Here is a 13,232-nt window from a genome sequence, read left to right as displayed (position 1 = left end):
TTTAAACAAACCAATCATGTTATAATGGGTCAGCTAAAGCAATACCGTCAGCATTTGGTTCAAGGTGCGTTGCTCCAATTCTAGCTTCTTTATCAGTTCAAGGGCCTCCCGTGTTTTTCTGTGTTCTGCAGCCAGCTGATGATTGAAACTTTTACCTTTTAACTCCAGAATTTTCTCCAAGTCCTAAAGACACAGTGAAAAAAATAAGCACTTGCAGGAAAATCATGGGATAATTGCCATTAAAGACAACACTTTGTGTTCATACATCCCTTCCTTTCCTGAAGATGCAGACGCTTCAGGTGGAATGATTTCACAGGCACCAGCAACCCTATGGCCAATTGAGCTATCCATGAGCACAGTGTAAAAGATGGGCTATTCCACCATGGGGGCATCATAGCCAAAGATCTCTCAACTGAACCCAAACCTACCTTCACCTGATGTCCATATATGCACCCTTTCCAGTAGCAGTTAGTACATACCAATCAGGAACTGGAAACCTGCTAAATTTTTCCTCCTTTCTAAGACCAGTGACCAGACCAATTTTAGTGCCCACATCGATGTCCCATCGGCGATCGGCCAACTCAGCACGGACCAGGAATTGGAGTTGGATCTTTCTAATCTCACAACGTCTATCTCTGGTGCTGCCGATTGGCAAGGTAGTGACTGTAGGAAGTGCTACGCGTGGCACGGCTGGATAGAATGCATTGTCACGCTTGAGTGTGTGTAAGATCAATTAGGGGCCGAAATTGCCCTCTGCACTAACCGTTTTTTAAGTGCTTTCTCTGCCACAATGCCTAGGGCGGAGACTCTGGTGTTATTCAGCTCTTTATTTTTTTTTGCAGCGGATCGGTGTTCCGGGCGGCGGCAGCGGAGCGGAAGTGCCGTTGTGTCGGATTAGCCACCACTCCGACTCCTCGGCGCCACGTTGACGTGTCACAATGTCCCTCCCATTCAGTTAAAGGGGAAGAGCTGCTGCGAACTCTGCATTTATTTAAGTTAGGTCCACTGGGCCACCAGGGAGGGATTCGGCCGGACCAGCGGCCTGGCACCCAAGAGGGGGTGCCGGGCTGCCTGTTGGAAGTCCGGCCAAATCTGTGGCCACCATTGTCGTGCCGACCTTGGAGCATGCTGGCAATTAAAATAAAATGGCAGCCACGGCAGTGCGCCCTCCACTTTAAGGGCGGACATGCCGCCCAGCCACAAGAAGCTTCCCGCCGGGGAAAGCTGCTGGGGGCACCGGGCAGTTGCCGATCTTCTCCCGCGGGGCAATTTCACATGCGGGGGTGAAAAGGGGGTCACCGCCGGTTGGTAAGGGATCGGCGCGTGTCCGACAGCATGGGAAGACAACCGGGGCAGTCCCGTACAGAGCACCAAAAATAATGGAGGGCAATTTTCAAAATGGCGGCCCCTCCTCGCTGACCGATCGGTGAGTCATTACCGACCCATGGCTGTCTCTTTGAGGCGGTCACAGCTCTTATAGAAAGGGGCAATTTCGGCCCCTGATGTTACCTGCAATGTTTCCTACAAAAAATAAATTACTATTGTTGTGTATGCAATAACTGTTAGACTGAGTACTGTTTAACAACAACCCTTAGCGCTGCTTTATTAAGGCCCAAAATGACTAATATACAAAATGGCTGGCCTTGCACACATGTGTGTGCAGCCCAATGGCCTCCAACAGTGACGCTATCTAGTGGCTAGTGATCCCAAAAGTACATACATGACAATATCCCCCTCTGAGATATTAACAGTCTTTTACAAATTGAGACGGTCTGGTGTTTTACGCTCTCGGGTTGAGCGTCTCAGTTTACCTCCAGCCTTGGGTGAGTGTTCAGAGTCTGTTGTGACTGGTGGCTGGGTGGCTGATCTGGTGGGAGTGGCAATGGCCATGTCAGGGATTGAAAGTCCATTTTCATTGAACATGATAGTGATTAAAAGTCCGATTCACTTATGACCACTGAGTCTTCTGATGACTGGGGGTTGGTTGGTTGGTTGTTGATTGTCTCTTCCTCCGACTCTTCCGGTTTGTCTGTGTGCCGCAGCTTTGTCTGATCCATATTTTTCCTGCATGTTTGCCCATTTTTGAGATTGACAATAAATACTCTGTTGCCCTCCTTGGCCATGACAGTACCAGTGATCCACTTGGGACCCTGACCATAATTCAGAACATATACAGGATCATTTACAGAAATATCGCGTGACACAGCTGTGCAATCGTGATACCCTTGCTGACTTTGTCTTCTATATTCAATATGATTATTCAAGTCAGGGTATACAAGAGATAGCTTGGTCTTAAGACCTCTCTTTGTCATTAGTTCAGCAGGCGAGACCCCAGTAAGCGTGTGTGGTCTTGTCCTGTAACTAAGCAGTATGCATGACAGGCGGGTCTGCAGTGACCCTTGGGTTACTCGCTTCATACTCTGCTTTATGATTTGGACAGCACGTTCTGCTTGCCCATTGGATGGAGGTTTGAACGGTGCTCATTTTACATGTTTGATACCATTGAGTTTCATGAACTCTTGAAACTCCTGACTGGTGAAGCATGATCCGTTGTCACTAACAACGATGTCAGGCAGAACATGTGTCATGAACATGACACTGAGATTCTCAATGGTAGCTGTGGATGTGCTGGATGACATGATTATACATGCTATCCACTTCGAATATGCATCCACCACAACTAAAAACATCTTCCCGAGGAAGGGACCTGCAAAGTCTATGTGGATCCTGTTGTGTATGCATGCCTGTTTACTGTGTGATGTCTGTAACACTGTATGCAACATTGAATGTGTCCTTGTACTGTACACACCTTACCAGTACACTAGATGGTGCTGTTGCTGGAGACCCAGGGGTTACCTGCACACGGCAGCTAACCCAGTATAAAAAGGAACACACAGCTTGTTGGCAGGCACTCAGGAGCTGCTAATAAAAGACTGCAAGCCTGCAGAGTTTAAGACCATACCCTGCCTCGTGGAGTCATTACTAAAGGTGCCTACATACACTACAACTGGCGACGAGCATGGGATCACGAACGACACGCTCAATATGTCTAACCTCAGCAACTTTCAGCAATTTACAGAGGGGGAGGATAGGGACGCTTTCGTGGAAAGATTGGAACACTTCTTCATAGGCAATGACCTGGACGGGGACATACTGGCTACACTACCAAACAAACGCAGGGCCATCTTGCTTAGCAGTTGTTGGCCCACCATCTACGGTCTCGTCAGGGACTTACTAGCCCCGGAGAAGACAACCACCAAGAGCTATGAGCAACTTGTAACAATCATACAGGAACAACTAAAACCGAAAGAAAGCATCCTCACAGCCAGACACCGGTTCTACACTTACCGGCGACCTGAGGGCCAAGAAATTGCCAAGTATGCTGCACACTTAAGAAGACTAGCTGCACCGTGTGAGTTTGCCGACCACCTTAATGAAGCACTAAGGGACATATTTGGCATCGGAATCGGCCACGAAGGCCTCCTACACAAATTGCTCTCGGCTGACACTACGGTCACCCTGCAGAAAGCAATTCAAGTGAGCCAGGCCTACGTGGTTTCGGCCAGCGACTCCAGGCGAATACTGACCCAAGACTTTAAACCGGCGAGCGCAGTGCACCGCATGGATACTTCTAAAGGCAGAAATGCTGCCCCGAGTCTCGCAACCCTGAGTCCGCCACATGGGGCAAACCAGATGGCCCCATGCTGCCGCTGTGGAGGAAACCACAGGACCCACCAGTGCCGCTACAAAGACTATGCATGCAAAGGCTGCAAAGATAAAGGGCACATTCAGAGAATGTGCAGAAAAGGCTGTACTCACTGTGTCTCGGATGAGTTGGCTAATCACCGGGGCTCCGACACAGATGAAGATGTAGCTGCTCTAACCCTGGGAGAGGAGTATAGAATCTTTACCTGCTCCACCAGAAGTTCTCCATGGATGATGGAAGTGGACATCAACGGGGTTCCAGTCTCCATGGAGATTGACACAGGGGCGAGCCAGTCTGTGATGAGCCAAAAGACCTTTGAAAAAATTTGGAGGAACCCTGCCACTCGACCAAAACTGTCTCCTGTCCAGGCAAAGCTGCTCACCTATACCAAAGGTAAAATCCAAATCGTTGGCAGTGTAAATGTCCAGGTCTCCCAGGGCGGCGTGTTGCACAAACTCCCCCTGTGGATTGTAGCCAGCGACGGTCCCACGCTGCTGGGCAAAAATTGGATGAACCGGGTCCACATCAGGTGAAGTGGTGCTGTGGAAGAAAAGAGCACCACAGCCTGCCTGCAACAACATCACAAAATGGCTGCAGCAGACCTGCATTCAAAATGGCCTCCTCCATGCCACGAGTCAACATGGAGGAGCATCATGTGACATCGAGCGGCCAATTGGATTTGAAAGCTCCCTTAATTGAGACTGGTAACCAAAAAAAATTTAAAGGGGAAGTTCCAACTATTTGAGTACATGAATTTTAAAGCTAAAGATGCAATTAAAGGGTGCAAGTATGAAAATGTATGTAATGTAACCATGTCTGTTGAAACCAGGACACCCAAACGTAATGCAAGTGCTAGAATGTATAATGCAGGCTCAACTATGTGTGATCAGAGCCAAGGTATCATGTATACCAGTCGGACACTGCCAAAGGACATTGGGTCCTACAGGGACCATGCTAATGCCAATGGAATCCCCCTGTGGGAGACCCCCAGGTCCAGCAGGCTACCTGACCATGTAGCCTGGACCTTTGGAACGAATGTGATGCCCCTTGCAGGACACACACACAGGCAGTGGGAGCAGACCCACTACAGGGACAGTGGTCAATGGGCAGCCCAGCCACCACCAATGGCAACCGGCACCAGACCAGCCCTACAGCCTCTGGCCACCAGGGCCAACACCAGAAGCATGAGGTCAATACCCTCCAGCTTCCCTGGCAAACCCTGGGATGACCTGACCCTCATCCCCATTGGTGGACAAGGAGCCCACCCAGTCTTGTGGCCCTGCCCACCACCCCACAACTACCCACACCACAGTGTATACACACCACCCACTGCTGCCGTGGCTACCTTCCTGAGGGATCCCACAACAGTGACACCCACTTGGTTTGTGTGTGAGGGAGGGGAAACGTACGAGGCCAGCCTCAAGCACAGGGGTCACACCTGGCAACCACACAACCCTCACCACAACCTCCCATAGCCCACCACCGATCATCTCCCCTGGTCATGACAACAAGGATATGAAAAATGCTCAGGGGGGAGTATTGTTGTGTGTGCATGCCTGTTTACTGTGTGATGTCTGTAACACTGTATGCAACATTGAATGTGCCCTTGTACTGTACACACCTTACCGGTACACTAGAGGGTGCTGTTGCTGGAGACCCAGGGGTTACCAGCACACGGCAGCTAACCCAGTATAAAAAGGAACACACAGCTTATTGGCAGGCACTCAGGAGCTGCTAATAAAAGACTGCAAGCCTGCAGAGTTTAAGACCATACCCTGCCTCGTGGAGTCATTACTAAAGGTGCCTACAAACACTACAGATCCTGGACCATGGTTTCGACGGTTACGACCACAGACTCAGCAGCAATTCCACTGGTGCTTTGCTGAGCTGCATGCAAGTGTTACACTGATGCACACATGATTCCAGCTCAGTCAATTCCCGGCCACCATACATGAGACCTGGCGATGGTTTTCATCATTACAATGCCAGGATGTGTGCTATGTAGCTCATGTACAAATTTCTCTCTCCCTTTCTTGGGCATAACAACACAATTGTAACACAGTATACAATCCGACTGAATAGACAGTTCGTCTTTGCGACAAATGTAAGGTTTGATCTCCTCGCACATTTGCTTGGGTACGGCAGACCAATCACCATTGAGGATGCAACTCTTCACCACCGATAAAATTGGGTCCTGGCTGGTCCAGGTCTTAACTTGTTGAGCTATGACAGGGGTTCATTCACTCTCAAAAGCATCCATAACTAACAATAAGTCCGCCGGTTGTAGCGTTTCCACCTCCAGTGTGGGCAACGGCAGACGGCTCAAAGCATCGGCACAATTCTCGGTGTCAGATCTATGGCGAATGACATAATCATAAGCAGATAATGTCAGCGCCCACCTCTGGATGCGGGATGAAGTATTGGTATTGATACCTTTGTTTTCAGAGAACGGCGAAATGAGCGGCTTGTGATCTGTCCCCAGTTCAAACCAAAGACCAAACAGGTACTGATGCATCTTTTAACCCCATACACACAGGCGAGTGCTTCTTTCTCTACCATGCTGTAGGCTCTTTCCGCTTTAGACAAACCTTTTGAAGCATACGCGACTGGTTGAAGTTTACCCAACTCATTAGCCTGTTGGAGTACACAACCAATTCCATATAACGAAGCATCACAGGCCAATATTAAACATTTACATGGGTCATAATGTACCAGCAGCTTGTTAGAGCAAAACAGATTAGTGGCTTTCTCAAAAGCTCTGTCTTGAGACGCACACCACACCCAGTTGTCGCCTTTTCTTAGCAGCATGTGCAGTGGTTCTAATAAGGTGCTCAATTTAGGTAGGAAGTTACTGAAGTAGTTGAGTAAACCCAGGAACGAACGCAGCTCCATCACATTCTGCGGCTTGGGTGCATTCTTGATGGCCTTGGTTTTCGCGTCCGTGGGCCTGATGGGATACTAAGGCTGAGTCCAGTCAATGCCAAGTTGCACATGTACACCAAAGAACTCATAACGGTGATTGGCAGTGCCACAATTAAAGTGTCGTATAACGGTGCGGTTCACGAGTTACTACTATGGATTGTCCCAGGCAATGACCCAACGCTGTTCGGCAGGAACTGGCTTGTAAAAATCAGATGCAACTGGAACGACATCAAGGCATTGTCATCGGAGGCAGATACATGTGCCCAAGTACTGAGCAAGTTCCCCTCGCTGTTCGAACCAGGCATCGACAACTTCACGGGAGCCAAGGTGCAGATCCATGTGGACGGATGCAAGACCCGTCCATCATAAAGCTCGGGCAGTTCTGTATATGATGAGGGAGAAGGTCGAAATCGAACTGGACAGACGCCAGCGTGAAGGGATCATATCACCAGTTGAATTTAATGAATGGGCTAGCCTCATTGGTCCTGTGCTGAAAAGTGATGGCACAGTCAGAATCTGTGGAGACTACAAGGCTACGACCAACAGGGTTTGCAATGCTAGCCGGGGGGAAGTTGTTCACCAAACTGGACTTGACGTCGGCCTACATGACACAGGAGCTGGTCGAGAAGTCGAAGAGACTTATGTGCATTAACACGCATAAAAGACAGTTTATTTATCACAGGTTTCTTTTGGAATTCGCTCGGCTGCAGCAATATTTCAGAGGAACTGAAGTCCGCTCCCAGAACCATCGTGTTCCAAGATGACATCCTGATCACAGGTTGTGACTCCGAGGAACATCTGAACAACCTGGAAGAGGTTCTATATTGTCTGGACAAAGTAGGACTCAGACTGAATCGCTCGAAGTGCATCTTCGTGGCACCAGAGGCCGACTTCCTGGGGAGGAAAATTGCTCCCACCTTAGTATCCCACAGCTTATCGAATGCCCTGCCCTATGGCTCATTATCTATTGACTCGCCCCCGTGTCCAGTTCCATCGATACCAGCACTCCATTAAATTTCACGTTGATCATTATCGGTTTGCTCTTAGTTAGGAACGAGTACAGTCCATACACTTCCTCCTCTGGTATCTCAGATTGCGTATCCGGATCCACGCTAGTCTGACCATCAACCTCTATGTGGTGTGTCGCAGCTCGCTTGCATATCTGCGGACACTTGCGCTGGAGATGCCCCACTCTCAGACAGCCTTTGCAACTGTCATGTATGTAACCATCATGCAACGGTACTCTTCATGTAACTGTAACCTTCATGCAACTCCTGTACACTGTACTTATACCCTAGAAATGCATACCCTGACCACAGGGGGTGAACTTGTGGGAGACACTCCTCACCTGGGTTTCCAGGTATAAAAGGGGAGGTCCCACCCAAGGTCAGCTCTCCTTGGCCTTGGGAATAAAGGTTAAGGTCACGTAGTGACTGTGTCTGCAGTACATGCCTCGTGTGATTTTGTAGTAAGGTGCAGGGACACCGCATTTGGCAATGAGAAACGGGAATCACCGAACCACGAGGATGGCCACCGGTAGCACAGAGGAACGTTACTGTGTGGGTGAGGAGTGGGACGACTTCGTGGAGAGACTCCAGCAGAGCATTGTCACAAAGGACTGGCTGGGAGCGGCTAACAAGCGGAGGGCGCATCTACTGACCAGCTGCAGACCACAGACGTATGCGCTGATGAAAGACCTGCTCACACCCCAAAAGCCAGCGGACAAGTCCTTTGAAAAGTTCAGCCAGCTGATCAGTGAGCATCTCAAGCCGGCGAGTAGCGTACACATGGCCCGGCACCGGTTCCACACACACCGGCGTCGGGAGGGACAATACATCTCGGACTTCGTTGCGGACCTGCGGCGCTTGGCCAGTCTCTGTAAGTTCACAGACGCCTGCAGGGGAGAGATGTTAAGGGATTTCTTCATTGAGGGCATTAATCATGCCGGGATTTTCAGGAAGCTCATAGAGGCCAAGGACTTGACTTTAGAACGGGCGGCATTGATATCTCAGAACTTCATGGCAGGGGAAGAGGAGACAAAGCTAATTCACGCGCGCAGCCCTGGTCCCAACGTGGCAATGGACCAGGGAGTTAACATTGTGAACACGGCTAGGGACCCCGCAGGCAGGCAAAGGCATTTTGAAACCACCCAGGCAGCAACAGACTCTAGGGTGGGCCCACAACAGGGACAATGGAAAGGGGATCGGCAATTCACGCCATCACGAGAAACAATGCGTCCCGCGTTGGGACCATTAACACCCACCATCAGAGTGCTTAGAAACAACCAAATGGGCAATCAGAGAGGGATGCCTGGTAACAGTCCTTTTGTTAACAACAATCTCAGCCAATGCTGGAGGTGAAGGGGTAGACATGTTGTGAAAAGCTGCAGGTTTCAGCAATATACCTGTAATATTTGTAATATCAGTGGACACTTGGCCAGGATATGCAAAAAGGCTGTGGTGAGGCTAATCTGCGAGACAGAGGAACCAGACGAGGGGTCTGCAATGCAGGATGATGCCTGGGGAAAAGCCATGGATGCTGAAGTTCAGCAGGTTCATTTGGCTGAAGTTCACAGCTCATACACTAAAATGCCATTCATGATGATGAAAGTTTTATTGAATGGCTCATGGAGCTGGATACGGGAGCTAGCCAGTCATTTATGAGCGCCCAACAATTTGAGAGACTATGGCCACACAGAGCTAGCAGGCCCAAACTGAAACGCATTGACACGCAGCTACGGACGTACACCAAAGAGATCATCCCAGTGCTAGGCAGTACAACTTGGTGGTATCACATAATGGATCACAGAACCGGCAGCCACTCTGGATCGTCCCGGGAAATGGCCCTGCGCTCTTGGGGAGGAGTTGGCTAGCCGAGATGAATTGGAAATGGGGGGATGTGCACGCCATTTCATCTGTGGAGCGAAGTTCATGCTCACAGGTCCTACAAAAATTCGGGTCACTGTTTCAACCCGGTGTTGGAACGTTCAAGGGCACCAAAATAGTGATACGCATCACTCCAGATGCCAGACCAGTGCACCACAAAGTGAGAGCAGTGCCGTATGTGATGCATGAGAAAATTGAAAATGAATTGGACAGGCTGCTCAGAGTGGGCATAATTTCGGCCGTTGAATTCAGCGACTGGGCAAGTCCCATCGTTCCTGTCCTTAAAGCAGATGGCTCGGTCAGGATTTGTGGCGACTACAAAGCCACCATCAACTGAGTGTCGCTGCAAGACCAATACCCGGTCCCGTGAGTGGAGGACCTTTTTGCCACGCTGGCAAGTGGCAAGCTGCTCACAAAGCTGGACCTCACTTCAGCCTACATGACTCAAGACTTGGCTGAAGAATCCAAGCTTCTGACCACCATCACAACGCACAAGGGATTATTTATCTACAACAGATGTCCGTTTGGAATTCGTTCGGCGGTAGCTATCTCTCAGAGAATCATGGAAAGCTTGCTCAAATTCATTCCTGGAACAATCGTATTCCAAGACGACATTCTTATAACGGGGCGAGACACCGAGGAACACCTCCACAACCTGGAGGAGGTGCTACGCCGACTGGACCGGGTAGGCTTGCGGCTGAAAAAGCCCAAGTGTGTGTTTTTGGCCCCAGAGGACGAGTTTTTGGGCAGGAGGGTTGCCGCAGACGGGATCCGTCCCACTGAATCTAAAACGGAGGCAATCCGCTGGGCGCCCAGGCCTGGCAACACGTCGGAGTTGCGATCATTCCTGGGACTTTTGAACTATTTCGGGAACTTTCTGCCGAACTTAAGCACATTGTTGGAGCCGTTACACATGCTCCTGCGTAAAGATTGTGAATGGCTTTGGGGGGACTGTCAAGAACGGGCTTTTAATAAGGCGAGGAACCTGCTGTGTTCGAACAAACTGTTGACTTTGTATGACCCTTGTAAAAAACTGGTTTTAACGTGCGATGCATCATCCTATGGGGTTGGGTGTGTGTTGCAGCAGGGTAATGATGACGGCCGACTCCAACCGGTGGCTTATGCCTCCAGGTCACTCTCCCAGGCAGAGCGTGGATACGGCATGGTCGAAAAGGAAGCACTCGCTTGTGTTTACGGTGTGAAAAAGATGCACCGGTACCTTTTCGGTAGACTGTTCGAGCTAGAAACGGACCTGTTGTCCGACAGCAAGGCTGTCAATGCCAATGCGTCAGCCCGCATACAGCAATGGGCTCTCATGCTGGCTGCATATGACTACACAATACAGCATCGGCCAGGCACCGAAAATTGCGCTGACGCGCTCAGCAGGCTCCCACTGGCCACCACCGAGGGGGCGTCAGAACAGAGCGCTGAGATGGTCATGGCCGTTGAGGCTTTTACACCGCAGGCTCCCCCATCACAGCCCGCCAGATCAAACTCTGGACCAACAGAGACCCCCTCCTATCCATGATAAAGAAATGTGTTCTGACTGGGGATTGGGCGCCCGCACACAGGGCGTGCCCCGAGGAGGTCAGACCGTTTCAGAGACGGATGGATGAGCTCTCCATCCAAGCCGACTGCCTGCTATGGGCAGCCGGGTAGTCATGCCCCAGAAAGGCAGGGAAGCGTTCATCAGGGAACTCCACTGCGAGCACCCCGGCATCATGTTAATGAAGGCCATTGCCCGGTCACATGTATGGTGGCCGGGGATTGACTCAGACCTGGAACACTGAGTTCGCAGGTGCACGACGTGTGCCCAGCTGGGCAATGCCCCCAGGGAGGCCCCACTCAACCCGTGGCCCTGGCCCACCAGGCCATGATCACGTATTTACGTAGACTATGCAGGCCCGTTCATGGGGAAAATGTTCCTGATCGTTGTCGATGCATACTCGAAGTGGATCGAGTGCATCATATTAAACTCGTGCACGACATCCATCACCGTGGAGAGTCTGCGTACGGTTCTCACGATCCACGGCTTGCCAGACATCCTGGCCAGTGACAATGGCCCGTGTTTCACCAGCCATGAACTCCAGGAGTTTATGTTGGGCAATGGTATCAAACACGTCCAGACAGCGCCGTTCAAGCCGGCTGCCAATGGCCAGGCGGAACGCCCGGTCTAAGTCATAAAACAGAGCATGCTATGCATCCAAGGACCCTCCCTTCAGTACCGCCTATCGCGCCTCCTGCTGGCCTACAGGTCCCACCCGCACTCGCTCACGGGAGTCCCGCCAGCGGAACTCCTCATGAAACGCACGCTTAAAATGCGGCTGTCCCTCATTCACCCAGACCTGGCAGACATTGTTGAGGGCAAGTGCCAATCCCAAACCGAGTTCCATGATCGAAACTCAAGGGAGAGGTGTATAGAAATGGATGACCCGGTATTTGTTCTTAACCATGCTTTGGCACCCAAGTGGCTTGAGGGCACAGTAATTGGCAAAGAAGGGAATAGGGTCATTGTGGTCAGACTAAACAATGGGCAGATATGCCACAAATACTTGGACCAAGTAAAGAAAAGGTTCAGCATAGACATGGAGGAACCTGAAGAAGAGCATGAGATGAGACCCACACTGCTGCCAGTGGATGAGCAACGCGGACAATCCACAGCATGCACAGTCCCTGCGGCCAGCCCGGACAGGCCGGAATCACCTCAGGTGACAGAGACGCATGCTAAGGCTCAGCCACCAGAACTACAACTGTGGCGCTCCACGAGAGAGCGTCGACCACCTGAAAGACTTAACCTTTGACACAAAAAGACCTAAGGGGGGGGGGGGGGGCGGTGATGTCATGTATGTAACCATCCTGCAACGGTACTCTTCCTGTAACTGTAACCTTCATGCAACTCCTGTACACTGTACTTATACCCTAGAAATGCACACCCTGACCACAGGGGGTGAACTTGTGGGAGACACTCCTCACCTGGGTTTCCAGGTATAAAAGGGGAGGTCCCACCCAGGGTCAGCTCTCCTTGGTTCTGGGAATAAAGGTTAAGGTCACGTAGTGACTGTGTCTGCAGTACATGCCTTGTGTGAATTTGTAGTAAGGTGCAGGGACACCACAGCAACTATATTGCTTAAATCGGCACTGCTGGTGCCGGTGATTTGCCCCACAACGCCAACACAGAGAAATCGGATGCATTCCTGCTGGCAGCCTTGGGCAGCCACAGGTTTCACGTACACAGTCGGGTAGGCCCTGCCATGTGCCGCTCTGCCGAACGCCGAATCAATCATATTTACACAACTTGCTGAGTTTCAATTTTTCACTGATATCTGCTTTAGACTTCTATCCGTCATCATGCATGACTGAGCGATCGTGATGGCCCTGTTCAAGTCCACTGTCTCCACCACCAGTAGTTTACGCAGGATCACCTCGTGGTTGATGCCGATTACAAAGAAATCCCGCAGCATGTCTGCCAACACAGCCCTGAACTTACACGGTCCTGCTAGATGTCTCAGGTCGGCAACGAATTCCGCCGCATTCTGGCCCTCTGAGTGAACGTGCGTAAAAAAATCTGTATCTCGAGATGATGATGCCTTCGTCTGGCTTAGGGTAGTCCTGTACCAGTGTACCCAATTCTTCATACGTCTTCTCTGTTGGACTCACAGGCAGGAGTAGATCCTTTATCAGACCATAAATTTTTGGACTGCAAATGGTGAGGAACACCG

At 50.6% G+C, this 13,232-nt stretch overlaps 1 protein-coding gene across 2 annotated transcripts in view; it reads right to left on the bottom strand.

The window, feature by feature from the left end:
• Nucleotides 1-13,232, bottom strand: part of LOC139276207 (lebercilin-like protein) — a 242,903-nt gene that overhangs the window by 140,600 nt on the left and 89,071 nt on the right. The window contains exon 4 of one of the 2 annotated variants that reach the window (XM_070893834.1): nucleotides 46-183. The exons of the other annotated variant lie outside the window; for it this stretch is intronic. Within the exon in view, the coding sequence (XP_070749935.1) occupies nucleotides 46-183 (138 nt within the window). The remainder of the gene's footprint in view (nucleotides 1-45; nucleotides 184-13,232) is intronic. 2 annotated transcript variants of the gene reach the window in all.

Source organism: Pristiophorus japonicus, chromosome 11, assembly GCF_044704955.1.
Source record: "Pristiophorus japonicus isolate sPriJap1 chromosome 11, sPriJap1.hap1, whole genome shotgun sequence".
Lineage (NCBI taxonomy): Eukaryota > Metazoa > Chordata > Chondrichthyes > Pristiophoridae > Pristiophorus > Pristiophorus japonicus.
Note: the sequence above shows the minus strand (reverse complement) of the source record. Positions and strands in the feature narration are given on the sequence as shown.